The sequence below is a fragment of the Hemiscyllium ocellatum genome, chromosome 9 (assembly GCF_020745735.1).
Source record: "Hemiscyllium ocellatum isolate sHemOce1 chromosome 9, sHemOce1.pat.X.cur, whole genome shotgun sequence".
In the NCBI taxonomy this organism is placed as follows: domain Eukaryota; kingdom Metazoa; phylum Chordata; class Chondrichthyes; order Orectolobiformes; family Hemiscylliidae; genus Hemiscyllium; species Hemiscyllium ocellatum.
The window spans coordinates 76,839,400-76,863,585 of NC_083409.1; the positions used below are offsets into that span (position 1 = coordinate 76,839,400).

Sequence of the window (24,186 nt, forward strand, 5' to 3'; positions counted from 1 at the left end):
GACTCCAGTGATTTTTGAAAGATCACAGTCAGCGCGCCTCCGTTATTTCCTCAGCCACCTCTCTCAAAATTTAGGATGTAGCCCATCAGGGCCAGAAGATTTATCAAATGTTAGACCTTTTAGCTTTTCTAGCACATGCATCAGATGAGGAAGAGGTGGAAAAATATACGCCCTGCCTCCTGTAACAATGCTAACCCTTATTCCTAATTCCTCCGCCTCTACTGCATCTGCTCAGAGGAGGACTAGTTCCACCGTAGAACATCCCAGATGGCCTCCTTCTTCAAAGACCGCAATTTCCCCTCCCACACGGTCAACGATGCCCTCCAGTGCATCTCCTCCACTTCCCGCATCTCCACCCTTGAACCCCACCCCTCCAGTCGCAACAAGGACAGAACCCCCCGGTCCTCACATTCCACCCCACCAACCTTTGGATATGGTACATCATCCTCCACCATTTCCACCACCTACAAACAGACCCCATTATGAGAGATTTATTTCCCTCCCCACCCTTATCTGCATTTCAGAGAGATCATTCCCTCCAGAACTCTCTTGTCAAGTCCATGCCCTCCACCAACCCTCCCTCTCCTCCTGGCATCTTCCCCTGCCATCACAAGAAGTGCAAAACTTGCACCCACACCTCCTGCCTCACCTCCGTCTAAGGCCCCAAAGCATCCTGCCACATCCATCAGAAATTTACTTGTACTTCCACACACGTCATCTACTGCATCCATTGCACCCAATGTGATCTCTTCTTTATTGGGGAGACAGGACGCCAACTTGCGGATCATTTCAGAGAACATCTCAGGGACACCCACACCAACCAACCCCACCACCCTGTGACTGAACGCTTTAACCTCCTCTTTCACTCCACCAAGAACATGCAGGCCTCCTCCACTGCCAAACCATAACCACCTGGAGGAAGAACGCCTCATCTTCCGCCTTGGATCCCTCCAAATAGACGGGATCAACGTGGATTTCACCAGTTTCCCCATTTTCCCTCCCACCACCTTATCCCAGCCCCAACCTTCCAACTCAGCATCACCGTCTTGAAAGGGCCTATCTATCCATCTTCCTTCCCACTTATCTGCTCCACCCACCTATCACTTTCAGCCCCATCTTCATCTACCTATTGCATTCCCAGCTACCTTCCCCCCTGCCACACATCCCTCCCATTTATCTCTCAGCCTCTTGGCCCACACGTCTCATTACTGATGAAGGGCTTATGTCTGAAACATCAATTCTCCTGATCCTCGGATGCTGTCTGGCCTGCTGTGCTTCTTCAGCACCACACTCTTCAACTCAAACCACACTGTGTAAAACAAATTTCCCTTCATGTCCTTTTTAAAAATCATTCTCCTCTCACCTAAAAAGTATGCCCCCATCTTTTGAACTTACCCACCTTAGGGAAAAGACCTTTGCCATTCACCTTATCCTCATAACTTTACAGAGGTTTATAAAGTTATCTCTCAACCTCCTACACACCAGTCAAAAGAGTTGCAGCCTATCTAGTCTCTCCCTATAACCCAATTCCAACCAACATTCTGGTAAATCTCTTCTGAACCCTCTCCAGTTTAATAATATCCTTCCAATAACAAGGTGACCAGAACTGCACACAGTACTCCAGAAGACACCTCACCAACGTTCTGTACAACCTCAACACGACGTCCCAATTCCAATATTCAAAGGTCTGAGCAATGAAAGCAAGCATCCTAAATGCCTTCTTAACCACCCTGTCTACTTCTAAGGTACTTAACATACAGATAGCAAGTCAGAGTTCACACTCATGTGGCATTGCTACCCTACCCACCATTGATCAATTCTGATTTGCACAAAGCTGTGAACGTAAGTCACATAACTCAGTTCAATTTTAACATCAGCAAGTTTGCCCAAATGGATGGCATTTCTACATAATTCCCAGCGAGCCCATCTTTGTCGGTTTCCATGAAAACCATGTTTTTCATGAAATGACACATAAATGTCCAAACTCTTTCCATATTTTGAATCCATTGTTGATTGCTATATCTGAATCTGCAGTTTCATGCAAAAATTTCTGCATGTCTTCACAGACCCCATTCTGCATGCAAATTAACATTTGAAATGGAGCAGTCAAATTAGCACCGTTTCCTCAATGTTCCTGTTGCGATATCAGATGCTGGTACACTACACTGTCTATTGCAAACCATACCTCATTGATCAGTTTCCACACTGGGATTCCTACGTTCCATGTACTGTCAGGTCAGCCTTATCAGCAACATTGTAAATCGAGGCCATTTGTACACCATGCAAGTTTGATGTTGATTCAGGGTGCATAAAGCAATCCTGTGGGAGAATGGCTCCCCGTCAGTTCTGAAAGATCTCTATTCCCTTTCAGATTCCCCTGAAAAGGCAAGATATCTCAAGAACTTTGGCAATAGATGAAGCTTGCTGATCCACACTGCCCTATACAGTCGTAACGAGTGCTGTTCAACAGTAACAGCATGTTGTGATCAAGCCATAAAGACATTCTGCCTGTCACACAAATGAGTAACGTGTCACACTCTCTCTCTCACACACACACACACACACACACACACACACACACACACACACACACACACACACACACACACACACACACACCACCTCCAGCTGACCACTTCAACCCCCGCCACCTATTCCATTTATTTCTCAGCCCCTTTGAGCCACCCCACATTCCTGATGAAGAGCTTATGCTTGAAACGTTGACTTTCCTGCTTCTTGGATGCTGCCTGACCAGCTGTGCTTTTCCAGTGCCACACTTGTTGAACCTGATCTCCAGCATCTCCAGTCCTCACTTTCTCCTTGTGGTTGTTTAATCTGAGGGTCATCACACCTCAGATAAGGGGACAAGTTGAGAAGGAGGGTCCTTCATGATAAGCTCAGCCGGTGCAGCAATTAAACCCACACTGTTGACATCACTCTGTATAGCAAGCCAACTGGCCAGCTAAATGAGCTAACTTAACCCCCTTCAAAATTAACTACCAAATAATACAAGCATGGTGTGTTTTAAGTCACAGTTTATAAGAAACCACCATCCAAAATAAAATGAAACTCTTCAGTTATTTTCCAGAACAATTTCTTTATTCCCTCTTACATTTATTTGATACTTTGCAAACTAAAGTTCTCTCACCAATACTGTGACACTAAGTTAATCCCTGAAGGAGTATTAAACAAAGGCTTTTGCAGTAGCTTAATCGATTATTCCAATAAAGATGCTTCATTAATAATAGTTTCATTCTTTAAAAATGGACAAATGATGATGTCAGGACAGCTTCCATTGAACACTATGTACAACTAAAGGTTCCTCCCAAAATATTTAAAAACAACGTCTATGGCCACCACAACAAGATAGCACAAAATAGTTCATTCTTTTTCGTGAAGTATCAGATGTCATGATTACAGAACACAGGTTAGACTTATTACTGAAAGCTAAATGCTGCCATCTTGCCACAAACCAGCCTGCAAAGTGCCATTTCATCACGTCACTGCCTACATATTTGGAACATTTGGTTGAATTAAACAAATGACCTGGTTCCAGATGAAGTAACTAGCCCAAACACATTTGAGGTTTACATTAAATGCAAATTCTGGTGTGAAAATGCTGAACAAAACTCATTGCAACACATTTTAACCCATACATTTATAGATTTTACTACCCAAGTTTATCCAAGAATTAGTTCATTTTATCATACAATAATAAAACTGGAATTTAAAAAAAACTGCCAATATATGGCTAGCCTCTGTTAATTCTCAAACCAAATGCCTCTTCCTTCTCCAACATCAAAAATTATTGTAGAAGGTTTTCAATCAGATTAATCTGCTTGTTCTGTGGCTCAAAACACTACTTGCTCTTCAAAGGAGGAACAAGACAGTTTTCTTTTCTGGATATAGAAAATTACAAAATTATATTGTGCTATATTTACCCTACAACTCAAGGACAGGTACTTTTTTTTTTCTTTCTACATGCTTGCTAACTCTGGAACAAACCAAAATGACATTCCCTCTGCCAGGATATATTTCACATCTTTCTTAAAAAAAACAAATTCAGACCTGAGAGATTTATGACAACTTTTTGACATCATTTGCCACTGCTTAAAATAAGAAGGCTGAACACAGCCCAGATGAGTTATCCTATCGGGTGAGAACACCATGTTTAGAATGAACTAACTTACATGGTATGAATTAAGCAAAGGCAAGTGTTCAGCTGCTTGTGTCTGAACAAGTCAACATATTCTATCGAGGCTACAATGCACGAATGCACACTGCATTCCTCCCAAACTTCATCTTTTAATAGAGGAACAAGAAGGAACAGTAAATTTCTGCTTTATGCTGTAAACCAATAAAGATTGAAGAGCAGATAACTAATTATTTAGCAACGAGAGAATCCAAGATATCAGACAGCCCCAGTAATTAAAGAAGAAAGGCAGAGTTTTTATAGCCCTTGAACAACAGTACATTGGTGAGAAAGATAGAAGAATGACATAATGGCCAGTGAAAAGCTTCCCACTTTCCAGCAAAAACCATTAAACACGGAGACAAGATTCTCACTAAATAGCAGCAAGAGACCTGAATGCACGCATTAACATTGTATTTTGATATCATGCCACTTCATTAATATGCAGTTTCCCAATTCTCCCACCCATTGGATGTACTTTTGATGTCTACAATTCCTGACAACTTCAACTTGCCACTTGCTCCTCCAGACTTCCATCAGTCACCAATTGGGAATGCTCCATGAGCAGCAAAGCTACACACACCCACATCAAGCAGGACCAGTCAGTAGAACAATGAGCCAATGATCCGCTGTCCAATATGTCTGTGGCAAATAAAACAAACCATTTAGGGCACCTAGAAACCCTTGTGGTGATGGTACAAGTTCTAGGAATCCTGGGAGTCCCTGGCAGTGGCCAGTACTTCCACCTGTGGCAAGTGGGACAATTGGGGCACTTTCAGAACATGATTCGGGTGGTGTGTTTGGGAAGACAGCGCAAAAATGAACTGGGGTTCATTTTCTGTAAAACACATAATTGACAAGTTGTCAATTTTTGGTAAAATTCAGCATACGATCTCTACACAGCTTAAGAATACATGTGCAAACAGAGAAAAGACGAACATGTGGCTGCAGTTATAAGACACAGTCAATGAAATCAATCAGAATGGGATCTCAGTTTCTCATATATAATCCAAACCTCTGCCCTGAAACAAGGGTTAAAACTAGACATGACAGATTTCAAAAGTAGCCTCAAATGATATGCAAGGGTATTAAGAGAAACTGTTTTATACTGTGACAGGGGACCAAAGATTTCATGGTGTCTCGCAACAGTTTGATGACAGATTAATTGCATTTCTTTAGTTTACAATCAAATGTCAACAAAAGAATGAATACAGACTAGCTTGTTTGGGAACATAGATGGACACCAACGAGTTTTGAAATGCCAGCCAATCAAAGAGTGAGTAATTGTGAATAGGTTGTAGGAGCCTATAATGAAATCAGAACAGGGACTGTGGTCAAATTTAATAAAAAGAAAATGTGTGATCGAATGAATATTATGGTAGAGGTGATGATTATTATGGAATCATATACCCAATGACATGATGATTGCTGGTGAATGGGCAGGCTAGTAAGTTTACAGACAATACAAAGATCAAAATCACACAATACCAGGTTATATAGTCCAACAGGTTTAATTGGAAGCCCCAGTTGACAAACCACCTGATGAAGGGGCACCTGTTGGACTATAACCTGGTGTTATGCAATTTTTAACTTTGTACACCCGTCCAACACTGGCATCTCCAAATCATGAATACAAAGATCACTGGAGTTGTGGTTAGCATAGAAGGTTTCAAAAGATACAGCAGGATATAGATCAGTTGCAGATATGGGCAGAGAAGTGGCAAATGGAACTTATTCTGGGTAAGGTAAGTGTGAGGTGCTGCATTTTGGGAGATCAAATGTTAAGGAAAAGTAATCAGTTAATGTCAGCACTCTGAAGAGCATGATGTACAGAAGAATCTTGGAGTGCAAGTCATAGCTTCCTGAGGGTCGCTTTACATATCCGAATTATCTTTCGGATATATTGTGCGAACTAAACAGATGTATCTTTATGGTCAGGAGCTTGAGTCATAATCATAATAATTTCCTGCAGTTTCCAGGGGGCACAGATATTAAGAGTAGCAGTCTGGCCAGCTTGGGCAACTGGGAATTTGGTAATTGGCATATAGGATATTGTCTGGAAAGCAGAGCATGATTGTCAGGGTGAAAAAGAATTCTCCCCCTTTCAAGGTCTCCCGGACAGTGTCTCCTGGAAAGTTTCTTACGGGACAAAGAATGTTCAGCGTGTTTTTCTTTTAGATGTCTTTCATGAACCCTTTTACTGATAGTGGACCTCGGGATATATGTTCATCAGGATCATAAGGGAGATGCTCAATGTTCACGGGAGTGGACGGATCAGCAGATAAAGGTTGGGTCTCCATAGGTAGAACGGGGTAAAGAGCCTGAATATCATGGCCATCAGTATCATCAATTTCATCAAAAAAGGTTGGGATCCCACGTAGAAAGTAAGTAATTTTTATAGAGCTGTAGCTTCGACCTTTCCCATTTATCTTTTGCAGCCTTAGTGTCTTTGCATTGTTTTTCTCTTTCCCCTTTTAGCCTCCCACCTATCCATTCGCACTCAGCTTTTAAAGTCTCCCAACTCTTGGGAAATCCATCTGCTGTACATACTTCTATCCCTCTGTCACATGCATTACTTCTCCAACTAGCTAATAAAGTATCCCTCCATTTACAATCAGCTTGTTCTTTCCAATCTTTAATTAAAGATTTCCACTTTTGATCACAATTTTCTTTCCAAATTAGGTTCACTGCCTGTTCACAAGAGCCCTGATCTCAAATCCTGCCCATGGGCCACATTTTGTTACCGAATTGTTTATTAAGTGCAGCATTTAACTGTCATAAAGAATCTTCCTGATCAGACATTTCTTCACACATGGTCTGAAGGGCTGTCCCTTTTCCTGCCGTACAAAGCTCCCTTCGACTAAGAAGGAAGTGCTTCCCAATTATTTTCCACTTGTTGAGGTTAGGCAGTTGCTGTGACCCTTCACTGAGAACTGAGACAGCGAAAGCCTATTAGAACAAGAATAGCTGTTCCAACTCAGTCAGAGCTCCTGAGTGACCATTGCTAACTCAGTGGAGTAGTAGGCAGCTGATGACTCTTCTAAGTGGTAAGTTTTATTATCTAATCAGTAGAAGTATGGTAGGGCAACTCTGGACTTTGAAGTGCACATTATATTCCATGTAGAAATTCCAAAATGCTTCAACTTTAACAGTGAGAGCTCCAAGTTTCAAGAGAAAATAATAACAGGTGTAACTGTGGTGCTTCAATAATATTGACGATTTTGTGGACAGCATGGTAACATGCAGAAGTCGTCTCCATATCAGCACCAGATCACAAAATAAGGTGAACGAAATAGCCAGCACTGCCTTGTCTTCAATGATTTTCTATTTACAAACTAAGTACATAAGCTTCTGTGTCTGTGTCGAGAATATTAGCACAACCCTAGAAATTATACTAATTCATCATGAAAGGATAACGCTTAAAGAGTTTCCCCAAAAATATTAATCCAATCAAAATATCTCACTATCAAGATCCAAGATGGCGACGACCCAGTCGGTCTCAGTCTGTTGAGCTCTGCCCAATATCCCAGCAAAATGGGGTACCCACCCTCACCTCATTTGCTAAATTATTTAAAACAGTTTTTTTCCCCCATCAGCTTTGGTCATTCTGCATCAAACTTTAGCAGGCTGATGCTTTTTAAAATGACCAAATGCAAAAGTTCACCAAGTTCGCAACAGCCAGAAAACCAATGTCGTCGGAAAAATATTCGGTTGCTCGACCTTCCCAAATGGGAGGAGGAAGACCAGTTTGTTGATTTCTTGGAGCAATAGCTCCCAAAGCTTTTGAAACCGGAGTCGGAGCTGGGCCGGCTATGGGTTGAGCAGGTCTGGGTCCACCCAGTACTAGTTCAACTTCAACACTACAGGGAAAAACAAATGCTGCTGGAGGCCTCCAGAGTTTTGGGGAAGGATCCCCATGCCATTATATACAAGGGTTCCAAAATAATGTTGTTCCAGTACTTCTCTCCGGTTGTGGATCGCACGAGGAAGGCATTTGATGAGGCGAAGAAGCGTCTGAGGGATTATTCTTTTGTTGGATTCTTATCTATCACTTGTGTGGTTTATTTGACTATTGGGGGATGTTTCTGAGTTTTTTTTGTTGCTTAATACTTGCTGGGATTGTAATTTTACATGTTTTTATCTTATGTTGTTTTGCTAAGTGTATCTAGGTAATAATGTTGGGGGGATGGGTTGGTTGCCCACTTTTAACTCCTGTTTTATAAGATATTGGCATTTATTTACTCTACTTTGTAATGTCTGGGCTGAGGGTATGGCTCTAGCTGGGAGATGTTATGGAGGAATTATTGGAAGGTAGCAGTGCCTCCTGTGAATAAGGGGGAAAGACTGCTTTAAAGTATGTTTCATGATGTTTTTTTAGGAGTAGTTCTTAGCTGCTTTGATTTAGTTGCTTTAAAGGGTGTTCTTACATGTGAATTGGTTATGGCTTTTACTCAATGTCTTTTGGATGGGATTCTTCTTCCTGGGGGGATCTCGGGCTTGTTTGAGCGATCATGATTAGTCATTAGTTTAGATGGAGCACCTGGAATGTCAAGGGGAGCCACTCACCAATCAAAGGAAAAATATTCTATCAAGTCTTAAAAAAGAAAGGGTTGATGTTGCCCTTCTACAGAACACACATCTAATTGATAAGGAGCATTCAAAGCTGCAATTTGGTGGATTTGGCCAGGTGTTCTTTTAATCTATCAGCTCAAAAAGTAGGGGAGTGGTCATTCTTATTCGGAAGAATCTTCCCTTCCAAATGCTAACCCAGATAAAAAATGATTCTGGACGGTATATATCAATTAAAGCCCTAACATATGGAGAGGAATACGGGATTTTGAATCTTTATTACCGTCCCAGCACACCCTTTTAAAGTATTCTCCAAGTTGATGGCTCTCGGGGTGCGCCACCCAATTATAGGAGATTTTAATTGTATCATTGACCCAGAGGTGGACAGGATACCTAGGAGCTCTGCGGGCATGTCTTTGAGATCTAAGCAGTTGGCTGATCGGAATAGGGAGTTGGGCTTGTAGATATGTGAAGGTATCTTCATCCTGAGGGTAGAGACTTTACTTTTTATTTAAATTCAGGCATGTGCAATACCATAATCGATATGGTTTTTGTCCCTACGACCTTTTTGAACTCGATATTGTTTTGTAAAATAGATAATAATTATTTCCGACCACACCGCAGTATATATGGAGGTTAAGACTAGTGATGACGAGATAGGTTCCCATTATTGGCATATGGACCCTTTCCTATTGAAGGATAGCAAGTTCATAAAATATTTCTTGCAGCAATTTAAAACCTTCTGGGATATCAACTCAAGCATGGCCAGTAACCCTTCGATGATGTGGGAGACTGCAAAGGCACACGCGCGAGGGTTGATTCTTTCATATTCTATGACGCGGAGAAGACAAAAGGGAGAACAACAGAGTCTGCTTGAGGCTTTCCTAAAGGTGGCTGAGACAGCATATGGTGATAGGCCCTCCATTACTAAACTGCAGCGGACCACAGCCCTCAGGGCAACTTTGAATACCACATTTACTCAAACAGCAAAGAAGGAGATATTATTTGCGAAGCGGAGATGATTTGAATACAGTGACGAGCCTGGCAGGTACCTAGCATACCTTGCCAGAAAGAAAAAGGCTCCCCAATCCATTAAGTCTATTAGAGAGAGTGGTAGTACCCTGACTTGTAATCGTAAAAAGATCAACACAACCTTTAGAAAGTTCTATTTCGAATTGTTTAAGTCGCAGGACTGTGAGGATGGAACAAAGAAGATGGAGTCTTTTTTTAAAAAATCTGGCCTGCCTCAGCCTAACCTCTGAGCAGGTGTCGTTCTTGAATGCCCCCCCTGGCAACCCAGGAAGTACAGGAGGCGGTGATGCAGCTCCAGAGCGGTAAAGCGCCCGGAACAGATGGATTCCAGGCTGAGTTCTATAAAGAATTTATAGGAGAATTGGTCGGGGCACTTATGAATATGTATAATTATTCACACAGTCAGGGCTGCCTCCCCGCCTTCTCTGAGAGAAGCAAATATTTCTCTCATTCTTAAGAAAGGAAAGGCCCCAGATGACCGTTCTTCGTACAGACCCATATCCTTGTTGAATGTGGATTTTAAAATTCTCTCAAAAATGTTGGCATTAAGACTGGAGATGATTCTACCATTCATTATAAAAGAGGATCAGACGGGTTTATAAAGGGTTACAGATCAACTAATAACATTAGAAGAGTCTTAAATATGGCACAAGCCTGCCAGCAGGGAGCAATACCGGGATTAGTTGTCTCCTTAGATACAGAGAAGGCATTCGATCAGGTAGAATGGTTATATCTCTTTTATACATTGGAACGGTTTGGTGTTGGAGAGATCTTTACTAAATGGGTTACAGTATTATATAATGATCTCAAAGCAGTACTGATTACTAACAGTGTAAGTTTGGATAACTTTAGTGTTGGAAGAGGTTATCGTCAGGGATGCCCTCTCTCACAACTATTATTTACACTAGTGATTGAGCCGCTAACAGAAGCTATATGAACTGACCCTAATATAACGGCTCCGGAGGTTGGATCGGGTAAGCACAAAATTAGTCTCTATGTGGATGATTCCCTCCTTTTCATAAATGATACATTGACATCTGTGCCCCGCTTAATTCAAGTGGTTAACTTACTTGGTATGTTCTCAAGTTACAAAATCAATTTTATGAAATTGGAGGCCACGCCACTGAGAGGTCTTACCAGCATATTCAATTTTCCGGATGGATCACGTTTCCCCTTTCGGTGGTCACTGGGAGGTTTTCTTTACTTAGGTATTTTTATTACTCCGGCATTTGGTCAGCTATATAAAGTCAACTATACACACTAGAGAAAATAAGACAGGACCTTCAATGCTGAGAAGATCTCCCGATATCCTGGCTAGGTAGAACAGCTTTGGTTAAGATGAATATTCTACCTCGCCTTTTATACCCTATGAGAATGCTCCCCTTGATGCTGCCGAGACAGGCGCTGCGTATGCTCTATGGTTGGCTCAGCTCCTTTATTTGGAGTCATAGACGGCCCCTTATCAAATTAGAAAAGCTGCAACTTCCACAAGTAAGGGGTGGGCTGGACTTTCCAGATTTCAGGAAGTACCAATTGAGCTCTCTGTTATCTTATGTAGCTGATAGATTGTGGGTCACAAGAGACCCAATCTGGTTAGATATTGAGGCCTCCCAAGCAAAAATGTCCCCTCATTAATCTACTATTTATGGATAAGATGAGAGTTATTATGGATCATTGTAAAAATTCTATTGTATTAAATATAATCAAAGCCTGGAGAATAATGCGACAGGTAACCCACAAAAATCCTCCCCTTATACCCTTATAGTGGGAACGTTGGGATTCCAGCTAGGGCTGACTGATGCTGAATTCAAAATGTGGGAGTTTAGAGGTATCTCCTGTTTGGAAGATCTGTTCAATGGGGAGATCATGATGTCCTTCGAACAGCTGCGTCAGAAGTTTGGGCTGCCTCGCAAGGACCTTTTTCAATATTTTCAAATACGAGACTTCATACAAAAGAAGACCACATTGATAATTAATCCTTATAAATCGGATATGGAAAGGAGTGCACTTCGGCCGATGGGTTGGCCCTCGCTCAGTACTCTCTACCACTTGCTACATAATAAAGGTATTGAAGGACATGGAACAGTTATATAAAACCTCGAATCAAGAATTGGGGATGGAAATCTCCTTAAAGATATGGGGGGGGATGTGTGGAAAAACGCTAGGAAGATCTTTTGTGTAATAGAACTCAGGCTATTAAATTGCAGATACTTCACAGGGCTCACATGGCACCTGAGAGACTTGCAAAGTTCAAGGCAGGAGCATTTCCAATGTGTCCTAAATGCAAAATAGAAGTTGGTACCCTCACGCATTGTCTGTGGACATGCCATAAGATCCACAGATACTGGGACAGCATAGCGAATGTCTTGGCAAAGATTTTGGGTACAGAGATTGGGTTGGACCACTGTCTCTACTTTTGGGCTCCCCTAATTTCCCCTCTCTGGATGCATATGGGAGGGAATTTTTCACTATCCTTTCCTTTTGGGCGAGGAAAAGCATCTTAGTGAATTGGGTATCCGAAGGTCCCCCAGGACTTTCAAATTGGCATAGGATAGTCATGGAATATATCTTTGACTTGCTTTTGAATATGGTGCACCACAAAATGGAATTATTTTATAGAACATGGCAGCCCTTTTTGAACTACATTGACGCAGATATATTGGCCATATTATTCAGGGACTTTGCTTAGCCGTGGGGATGATATCTGTAAAAAAACTCAGCAATTTACCATATATATTTGTGTATAGGTCGATCTCATGTACAAGTTGATCCCTTACCTTTGGCCAAAACATCTTGTATTTTCTATATATCTCATGCATAAGTAGACCCTACTATATCATTAACTTCCCATTAATCCAATTATACAAAATTGCATTCATTCATTCATACCGGTAACCCTAATGATCGCTTTGTTTACTACATTGCATCTCTATTCATTCATTCATAGCTCTACTTACTGCACTTGGTTTACTACAGCATGTTTTGATTCATTCATTCATTCAGTCCAGTCTATCAGTACTTATCACACTAAAAGTTCACTAAAAATCCACAAGTTAATTTCGTTAAAAAGTTAATCATTTTAATTGTACCATTATATCTGAATAAAAGTAAGATATATTAGCTACATACCAGTATATCTTTAATTTTCTGACAAACTTGTTAATATTGTTGAGGTTCATAACATACAGAAGTAAAAGGGAGGGAAACCGAAGAATTTGGCAGGAAAGTTCAAGACGCTTACAATTCAGAAGTTAATAAGTGTTTCATTTTGAGTGGGCCACCAAGCCAGGATATGACAATGTTGAACAGTATAATTTTGCAGGATTTCAATGAATCTTTGACATGTTAAATTTTCAAACCAGTTTCTTGCTTTTATCCAGTAATTACATTTACTGTAATTCACTGTGTTTTTCTTCTTTTCCTGGGATTAGTTGTGCAATCAAATCACCTTTTGCTAATAATACGGTATTTTGAACACAACATGAATTTCAGCCGCTCAAAACTTGTGCCGTGTATTAGTCAGCTCTCTCGATTGAACCTTTGAAAATAGTCTCAGAAGTGTGACCTATACACAAATCCATATAGAATTTACCAAAAATAAACTTTTTTTCAAATATACCTATCACCATTAATCACTAAATAGTTAAATTGGAGCTCTTTTGTGCTTTACCTGCAAAAACAAAATTGAGACACACATACTGCATAACTTTATCAATGGAAGTATTTTTCAACGTCACTGTCAATTAATCTGGACTTACCATGCCAGCAGTGAGGGAAGGAGCTGACTGTCCTAAGTTTTGATTTCTCATTCGTACCAAGTTGGAAGATTCTCCAGACACCTGACATATCAATGGTCCACTGCTACTGGAAAGAGGCAGCAAGTGTTTACCTGGTTTAGAGAATATGAAACTTAGTTCAGAGAACTACAAATCTAAGAAAAGCCTTATGTTAAATCAGTACATTTAATTTATATTGTTCATTGATAATTTTGATACCTGTCTTCTATGACATAGTGTTTTAAATTGTCCTACACACACTCACACTAGGTCTAGTTTCCTGTCTTTCCATCACAGAAGACATGTAAAAAATAGGAGATCAGGGTTAAGAATAAAAGAGCATAAGAAACAGAAGGAGGAGGCCATGACTTCCCTCCTGTCCTCCTTTCCCCTCTCCCTTCTCCCCCTCAGTCCTTCGTTCCCCCTCTCCTTCCTTTCTCTTAAACTATCAGGGCCCTCTTGTGGTACAGTGGTTGTGTCCCTGTGCTGGAGAGTGGTGACACTATACAACACTTTTCACCATATTTTGTACAAAATATACGTGACAATAAACAAACCAAATCAAATCAAATCAAAAATCAAATGAAAAATCATTGGGAACATCCTTCTTGTATTTATCCTGTCTAGTCCTGTGTTAAAATATAGACCTAACTGATCCAATCTCTCTTTATACATCAGTACTGTCATCTTAGGAATCAGGCAGGTGAAAGCGAGGACTGCCGATGCTGGAGATCAGAGTCGAGATTAGAGTAGTGCTGGAAAAGCCCAGCAGGTCAGGCAGCATCCGACGAGCAGGAAAATTGACGTTCCGGGCAAAAGGAATCAGTCTGATAAACCCTTGTTGCATTCTCTCCATTGCCAGAACATCTTTCCTCAGAAAAAGAAGCCAAAACCACATACAAGACTACAGGTGTGGTCTCACCAAAGCCCTGTACAAGTGCAGCAAGTCATCGCTGCTCCTATATTCAAATCCTTTCGCTATTTGTTGATATATGGCTCCTGAGTTCTGTATGTATTAGGTGGTTTAGTATGAAAGATGAATGGAGGAGGCAGGACAAACAAGGGGGCACGCGGAAGGCACAAGATTAGGTGAAAGTTCAATCCCATCAACGGAAGTGGAATAAGGTTCATTTGACAATGGGAGACTTTCTAAACAGCCAGCCTTGCTATGTACTGCCAACCATCGCTATTCCATAGGCACCAATGACTCCAATTGACACCCTCCTCCTTCCCCCAGAGACTGGAAGTTGGGGTCAATGTGTGCTTTCTAAAACTGGGGAAATGGTCTACCTTGCAGCTGCCAATTGGAAGATGAAAGACTGGCCTCTGAGAAGAGGGAACCAGCTGACACATTCTTGAAGGAATCCTTCCCCCGAATATTATCTATCAAATCGACCTGAGATAAGGGGTGATCCCTTTCCGTGTGCTTTTTTAATGTGCTTCACAATTTCAAATTGAGTTGTGTGTACAATAATGTTCTCATGTCATTGTGTCACGTTTCAAAGGAGGATTCTGTTTGCTTGAAGATCGGTGGTGGTTGATTTATAGCTTGACTAATTAGCAGACAAAGCCTGGACCTTGAGGGCTACAGTGCAGAGAGAGCCTGTACTCAAATGATCGCATCCAGGTACCTGGCCCATTGTTGCAATGAGCTCTGGAAGGGACCTCCCTCCAAACTCAATAATTGTGCTTTGATAACAGAAGTGTGTCACTCACAGTACCCAAGATTCTTGTCAGTAAACATGTCTTCACGCTGGAACTGGTCAGCGCGTTTAAGCAATGTCTGGGATAACTTTTCTTATAATCGAATAAAATCACTGTTGCATAGTTCTTTTGTATCAGCTATCCCTGGTTAGCTGCTGGGCACACTGCAAATCTCGCAGTCTTTTTTTTGTTATCTTGACAATGCAAGGTTATCAGTTTGCTTATTGCTGAGGAGCAGGGCCATGACTTTGTGTTTGCTATCCAGAGAATGTTAACAGCACTGAGTTCCTGCTGACCTTTTTTTTAAAAGAAAGGGGCTGCCTTGCTCCAGGTTCACAAGAACAGCACGAGGTCCATGTCTGGAGATGATCACAGAATGCTGGCAGACATGGTTTGTCTGGTGTCCAAGCTGTGGCAGTAGGGACACATATTTGAGAAGTTGATTGAAGAGAGAGATTTTTTAAAAAAATGAGGGGCATTTTTTATTTTACATAAAGGGTGGTTCGTATGAGGAATGAACTTCTTGAGGAAGTGGTGCATGTGGGTACAATTAAAAAAGACATTTGGATGAGTACATCAGTTGGAAAGATTTGGAGGGATATGGGCCAGGAGAAGGCAGGTGGGACTAGTTTAGTTTGGGATTAGGTTCAGCATGGGCTGGTTGGACCAAAGGGTCTGTTTCCGTGCTGTAAGACTCGAGGAGTGGAATAACATCTCTGGCCAAGTTGGTTAGAAAATAAGTTAAACTGCTTTATCCTAACGTCTCTTTATTGGTGGTTTTACTAAGAGCAAGAACCTAATTAACTTACACCCTTCCTGTCATGTCACAACTCAACTTCAGCACAAAAGAATTTTCACTCACAAGCAGCAGTAGCTAGCCCAGAACTCATCCAATCCACCACACTTTCTTGCATTGGTATTTAGAGTCCAAAACTTCTCTAATCTTTTGTTCTTTCTTGTGTTCATTTTTTTTTGTTTAACAGTCCAGCATTCCAAGAAAATAATAAGGAAATCAAAATTTCATTCCTAACTGAGAGTCAAGATTGGAGGTGAAGAAAAGGCAAGGTTGCATCATGGAAGTGCAGTAGCAAATGTCAGGTTCAAACACCTACAGGCTACATGTTGGAATTCCAAGTATTTATAGGTGCTCCACAGTTTCTTTTGAGCATAGAGGACTGAACATGTTCATAACTGCCCTAAAATAAACCTAAAATCAGTCCAAGTCCCAACCCCACACCTCGTGCTCCGCGCATGATAAGCTAGATTTCCAAACAGCCACATCAATTAATGACAAAGAGAGGACTTAGCGTATGGTACAGTGGTAGTGTCCCTAGAACGGTGGGGTTCAAATTAGATGTCTGAACAAATACATTTGAAATATATTTTAAATGAAAGGCTCCAAAGATTGGACAGCCATGCAACTGAGGTAGGAACTGCCAACTCATTCATGATTGAAAGAATGGGAACCTCAATATGTCCTCCATAGAGGTCAATTTTTCTTTGGCCACAGGTCCTTGCAGACAGACAACTTTCCACAGATCAGCCAGCAGTCACAGTAAACTGACATAGGACCCTCGCAAAATCGATTCGGCCCCTCCCTTTCCCACTACCTTTCTGGATGTTGCCTGCTTGGTGTCCAAGACAATGAAGACAATGTCTCTTGGTTGGATTTACAATTGGAAATTTCAAGGTGGAAATGGCAGCTTAATAGGCCATGTAAATTGCCCCCAAATTCCTTCAAATTTGCCACCAAGCATGCTAGCCTTCATAGTGACAGGATTTGAGTATTGCAGTAAGGATGCCTTGCTGAGGCCACACCTTGAGTATTGTGTGCAGTTTTGGTTGCCTAGTCTGAGGGAAGACATTCTTTCTTTGAGAGAGCCTAGTGAAGGTTCACCAGACTGATTTCCAGAATGGCAGAACTGACAGATTAAGAAAGGCTAGATTAATTCGGCTTGTAGCCAGTGGAATTCAGAAGAATATTGGGGGAGGATTTCATAGAAACATAAAATCCTGGTGGGTCTAGACAGGCTAGAAGCATTAAATGTTCCCGATGTTGGGAAAGTCCAGAACTAAGGGGTAACAGTCTAAGAATAAGGAGTAAGCCTTTCAGGACTAACAAGAAGAAGAATTTCTGCTGCATTGTGAACCTGTGGAATTATCTGCCACAGAAAGCTGTTGGGGCCAGTTCGTTAGATATATTCAAGAGGGAGTTGGATGTGGCCCCTATTGGGTAAAGGAATCAAGGTGTATGGAATACAGAGATTGTACGAACAGCCATACACGCTCAAAGGGTCAAATGTTTCCTATGTTTCTATAAATGCTGGTTATACTCAACATGTTAAGCAAGATCTACAGAGTAAAAGATAACATTGAGCCAAGGCAAGACCAGATTGTGTCAAGTGATTGGATCACTCAATTATGGAAAAGGATGGGGAGCAAATTGAAAAATTGAACTGGGATATAAACCTCCTGGAAAATCTTGTCACAATCAAGTTCTGGGTAAAACAATTGCTCCAGGAGTCTGATGTCATGCATCGAAAAAGGCATATCTCAACCAGCAAAGAAGCTTTTGAGTGATTAGTACCTCAGTGCTGGGCTCATTCATCATTGTATCATGACCTTAAACAAGTTGGGTCAACAGTGATTCAATGAGAATTGCAGAAGCAGCGCATACATATCTAAGAAACTAAAAGTGAGGGGTTTCCTGCTGAAGCTAGAATGGACAACTACATCAGTGCTCAACAGCAGAAACTGTAGATAGAGTTCAGAGTTCAATGATCCCACAACCATTAGATGAGCTCAAACTTCGGCAATCCAACTGCATCTAGTCTTCAGTGTTGGTGGATAATTAAAATAATAAAGGGGAGGAGGTGGCTCATAAACATTCTTATTCTCAGTGACAGTGGAACTCAACACAAAAACCAAAATTGCAGCATTTAAAGTCATCTTCAATTTGAAGTGTCAAGCAGTTGATCCATCTGAACACCGATTGGTTAGCCAATTCGATTTATTCCATATGATATCAAGATATGGCTGAAGGACTGGCAAAGTCTATGGACCCCAGCATCATATAAATACTAAAGAGTTGTTCTTCATAATTAATTGTGCCTCTTGCCTAGTTGTTCCAGTGCAGCTACAACACTGGCGTCTAATTGACATTGTAAAGAATTGCTCAGCTATATCCTGTCCACAAAAGTAGAACAAATCTAATCTGGCCAATCACTACCCAATCAGTCCAGTACTAATACCAGCAAAGTGATAGCAAGTGTTGACAATCGATACACTTCATGTGGTAGCTACTTGCTGACTGATGGTGAGTTTGAGCCTGAAAGTGTCATTCACAGCAGACATTAATATAACGTTGATTCAAGTCAGGACAAGAATAAAGAGTTGAATTCAGGAGATGAAGTGACAGTGACTGTTCTTAATTTCAAGAGAGCATTTGAATGATCGTGACACAAGTCCTCAAAAGGTTAAGAAGTCCAACCTTGGAGACCAACTGTCCAATCGGGTGGGATGTGCATTTATCTTTTCCGACATCTAGGTTGATGCAGAGTGAACATTCTGGATTTATTCTCTTTTTGACTTTCCTGGATCAGTCTGATATAGCCGAGTGCCTTATTGGGCAATTTCAGAGAGCAATTCATAGTCAAGCACATTTCTTTACACCTAGAGTTATATGAAATCAGACTCGGTAAGAACGGAATATTTTCTTTCCTATAGAATGTAGCAAATCAGCTGGTATTTTACTACAGTCCAGTAACTTTGGAGAATTGCATTAGTCTTGGTCTCCCGCTACAGGAAAGATGTTATGAAACTGCAATGAGTGCAGAATAGATTTATAAGAATTTTACCAAGACTAGAGAGTTTGAATTATGCTGAGAGGTGCCCTTACAGCTGTTTATAAAATCATGACAGGCATGGATAAGGTGAATAGCCAAGGTCTTTACCTCAGAGTAAGGGAGTCCAAAACTAGACAGCATAAGTTTAAGGGGAGAGGAGAAAGACTTAAAAGGGACCTGAGGGATAACTTTTTCATGCAGAGGATGGTGCATGTATGGAACGATCTGCCAGAAGAAGTGGGAGAGGTGGATACAATTACAACATTTAAAAGACATTTGGACAAGAACATGAATAATAAAAAGGTTTAGAGGAATATGAGCCAAATGCAGGAAAATAGAACCAGATTGATTTAGGATATCTGGTCAGCATAGACGGATTGGACTGAAGGGCCTGTTTCTGTGCTGTATGACTCTTTGAGAGAACAAGGTTGACATATCAGCATTTTACAAGTTACACGAATCAGGTTAGATTGAAGGCAAAAAAATGCTACCAATGTAAAATGTGGCACAAGAAAATATATAAACCAAGGATAGCTTGTCTTTTAAAAATTTGTGACATGACATTTCTCAGTTGCGTGGTCTGTATTATAGATGCAGGCTTCCCCCAAAAGGATTAGCTGTTATGATGGTATTACTGCACATTTAAATACCAAAACAAGCCACGGCCAGTTCATAGCCAAGTTTTTTTTACATCAGTAGTTGAGATTTTATTGGCATCAGACAGTAAGCCTCAGAGTTTTATTAATCAATCTTAGAACGAATTTTCATCATGCCTGACAACTTTTGTTTTTCTATTAAGCTTTTAAGAAATAGAATATTTAATAACATGTCAACTCTTCACCTCCCAGTACACCACCAAAGCTCCCTCTTCGAAGTCTGCCATCTTCATCACCAAATTGGTGCTGGAGTTTTGAGAGTTTTCCTGATGAACAGGAGAGGTCAGGATTACTTAATTTCCTGAAGAACAATGGAGAAGATCCAGAATGCTCCGCCTGTTAAAAAGAAAAAATATTTTTTCAATTCAATTTTCAAGTTAATCTTAAGAATATTAACCAATTCAATAAATGTTGTTTATTCACAACATGTTCAATCATAGTTGGATAATCCCTTGTGATTTCATACATTTGAAATGCAGAATCTGGCCAGACTTGAACTTTGTGGAGAAGAGTAGGACTTCTCTTTCAAAAAATGCATTCAAAAATCATAATGCACTACAGCAATGTGCTGGAAATCAATCGTCACAATTTGCAGAGTCACCACCATAAAAAATAGGAACAGGAGTAGGCCATTAGGTCCCTCAAGCCTGTTCCACCATTTAGTAGGATCATTTGTTCCACTACTGATTAAAAATCTGTCTATTTCAGTCTTAAATATGCACAAGGATTTTGCTCCCACCAGTCTGTGTCAAGGGGTTCCAGAGACACTCAACCATCTGAGAGAAGAAATTCCCCCCATTTCAGTCTTAAATTGTCCGCCCTTTATTCTCTATGACTCTCTGCTGAAAGGATGTCTCCTGTCATGGGATTTACCCACCAAGCCCCTTAAGAATCTTGTATGTTTCAATGAGATCACCTCTCATTGTTCTAAATTCCAGGGAGTAGAGTCCCACTCTGTTGATCTTTGGTAATAAGACAATCCATCCATACCAGGGATTGTCCTCGTGAATCTTCTGAACTTCAAAGAAATGAGATAGCTTTCCTTAAATAAGGGGGCCACAGTACTGCTCACAGTACTACAGATGTGATCTCACCAGCACCTTGTACGGATGAAGTAAGACTTCCCAACTCTTACACTGCACCCTCTTAAAATAAGGACCAACATTCAATTAGCCTTCCTGAATACCTGCTACACCTGTGTGCTGGCTAGTTGTATTTCATATGCAAATACCTCCTTGTCCCTTTGTGTTGAAGCTTTCTGCAGCTTTTCCCCAATTGAATAATATTCTGTTCTTCAATTCTCCCTTCCAAAATTAATTCTAGAAAGTGTAAAAATAGGTAAGTCCCTTGGGCTAGATGGGATTTATCCCAGGAGTCTCTGGGAAGCCAGGAAGGAGACTGCAGAGGCTTTGGCTTTGATCTTTATGTTGTCATTGTCTACAGGAATCGTGTCAGAAGACTGGAGGATAGCAAATGTTATTCTCTTTTTCAAGAAGGGTAGTAGAGACAACCCTGGTAATTACAGAGCTGTGAGCCTGCCGTTGTCGGTAAAGTGTTGGGAAAAGGTTATAAGAGATAGAATTTATCATCTAGAAACGTTAGTCAACACAATTTTGTTAAGGGTAGGTCATGCCTCATAAACCTTATTGAGTTCTTTGGAGATGGTGACCAAACAGGTGGATGCGAGTAAAGCAGTTGATGTGGTGTATATGGATTTCAGTAAGGCATTTGATAAGGTTCCCTGTGGCAGCTTATTGTACAAAATATGGAGGCATGGGATTGAGGATGATTTAGCAATTTGGATCAGAAATCGACTGGCAGAAAGACGACAGAGGGTAGTGGTTGATGGGAAATGTTCATCCTGGAGTTCAGTTGTTGTGTACCACAACGATCTGTTTTGGTTCCACTGCTGTTTGTCATTTTTATAAATGAACTGGATGAGAGCATAGAAGGATTAGTAAATTTGCAGATGTCATTAAGATCGGTAGAGTTGTGGACAGTGCGGAAGGATGTTGCAGATTACAGAGGCACATAGGTAAGCCACAGAGCTGGGCTGAGAGGTGGCAAATGGGGTTCGGTGTGGAAAAGTGTGAGGTGATTCACTTTGAAATGAGTAACAGGAAAGCAGAGTACTGGGCTAATGGTGAGATTCTTGGTAGTATAGATGAGCAAAGAGATCTGTGCCCACGTACAAAGAACCCCGAAAATTGCTTCCCAGGTTCATTGGGTTGTTAAGAAGGCATAAGGCTTTTATTAGTAGAGGGACTGAGTTTCGGAGCCACGGGGTCATGCTGCAGCTATACAAAACTCTGGTGTGGCCACACTTGGATTGCTGCATACAGTTCTAGTCACTGCATTATAGATAGGATGTGGAAACTTTGGAAAGGGTTGAGAGGAGATTTACTAGGAGGTTGCCTGGTATCAAGGGAAGGTCTTATGAGGAAAGGCTGAGGGACTTGAGACTGTTTTCATTAGAGAGAAGAAGGTTAAGAGGTCACTTAATTGAGACATATACAGATAATCAGCAGGTTAGATAGCGTGGACAGGGAGAGCTGTTTTCCTTGGATGGTGATGTGTAGCACGAGGGGGTATGGCTTTAAATTGCAGGGTGATAGATATAGGACAGATGTCAGAGATAGTTTCTTTACTCAGAGAGTAATAGGGGAGTGGAATACCCTGTCTGCAACAGTAGTAGACTTGCCAACTTTAAGGGCATTTAAATGGTCGTTGGATAGACATATGAACAAAAATGGAAGTGTAATTTAGGTGGGCTTCAGACTGGTTTCACAGGTCAGCGCAACATCGAAGGCCAAAAGGCCTGTACTGCGCTGTAATGTTCTATGTTCTATGTCCTAACAACTTTGCATTTTCCTACACTGTACTCCATTTGCCAACGTTTTGTCCACTTATTTAACCTACCAATATTGCCCTATGACCTGTTGTATCCCTCGTGCAGCAAACTTGGCTATACTGCATTCACTTCCTTTGTCCAAGTCATTAGTATATATTGTGAACAGTATGGATCCAGCACTGAACCACTGGTCACGGATTGCCAAGGTGAAAAAGAATCCCTTATTACCACTCAGTTTCCTGCCCACGATCTACACCAAAATACTACCTCCAACACCATGGGCTCTTGAGTTATGATTATCCATTTGTCAGGTACCTTATCAAATATCTTCTGGAAGTTCAAATACAATACAATCAACTGGTTACTCTCTTATACACCCTGTTGAGTCTTTCTCAAAAAAAAACCCCAAAGTTAGGCAATCACAAATTCCCTTTAATAAAGCCATCTGACTCTGCTTGTTTAGGTAATGACTTTCCAAATGTTCTGCTCAGACTTTCTTAATAATTGATTCCAACAATAGATTTTAGGCTAAATTTCCCTGTAGCTACCCACATTTCTGCCTCCCTCCCGTGTTGAACAGGGATATCACATTAGAAGTTGTACAATCCTCCGGTACTCTTCCAGAATCAAATGATTTTTGGAAAATTACAAACGTGAAAATTTGGTAAAATTGGGCAATCAGGTAATTTATTCAAACCGCCTAATTCAGGTAAAAAAATTATACACTCTTTCAATTATCAAGAGAATAATTACGATGGTTAAAAAAAGGAGACAAGTTGAATTGCTATAAATCTATAACTTAAACTCCAAAACTTTCTTAAAATTCACATATAAACAAAGAGACATGACAAGACATAACACAATATGACACAAGTATCAGGGCTACAGAAGGGGGGAGAAAGGTCAGTGAAGCACCAGTCTGGATCACAGAATGTTAATGAGAGCAAACTAACAACAGGTAAATAAAGTAAAAAAGTTAACTGCTGAACTGTTACATTCTTTATAATTGACTGTAACATTTTCACAATGACATACATTTAGCTAATTGGCCTATTGGTGTTGTTTCAGGTCTCCTTTGATTTTTGAGTAAGGATGATCCCTTTGGAGTTTTTCAACGCTCTGGGACTTCTCCAGAATCTAAGGAATCCTGGAATATTACTACCAGTGTATCCACTTTTTTCTGGACCTCGTTCCTTTAATATCCTAGGATGCAGCCCAACTAGCACAAGTTTAAATTAAACCTCAGTCTGAAATCCATATTTTAATTGAAGATGAATTATTGCAATTACTTTTTCTGCTTCATTTTTGCTGTCCTTAAGCACGTTTTAAATTTTGTGTCCATCTCAAATTATCCAAAAATTAACATTTTACTGATTTGAAAAATAAAGAAATGCTCACAGGTATTTGAAAATGCCCACTTACCCCAAAACACTTTGTTCTATTAGCCAATTCTCAATCTTTGGTAATATACTAATATACCGGGGCAGCATTGTGGGTCAGTGGTTAGCACTGCTGCCTCACAGTGCCAGGGAATCAGGTTAGAATCAGAGAGTCATAGAGA

At 40.8% G+C, this 24,186-nt stretch overlaps 1 protein-coding gene across 2 annotated transcripts in view; it reads right to left on the bottom strand.

Annotated features, from left to right (window-relative positions):
- mast2 (microtubule associated serine/threonine kinase 2) overlaps window positions 1-24,186 on the bottom strand; it is a 416,215-nt gene that overhangs the window by 363,943 nt on the left and 28,086 nt on the right. For both annotated transcript variants that reach the window (XM_060830482.1, XM_060830481.1), the window contains exons 2-3: window positions 19,960-20,110; window positions 13,552-13,682 (exon numbers count right to left, since the gene is read on the bottom strand). In XM_060830482.1, coding sequence (XP_060686465.1) covers window positions 13,552-13,682; window positions 19,960-20,110 — 282 coding nt within the window. The remainder of the gene's footprint in view (window positions 1-13,551; window positions 13,683-19,959; window positions 20,111-24,186) is intronic.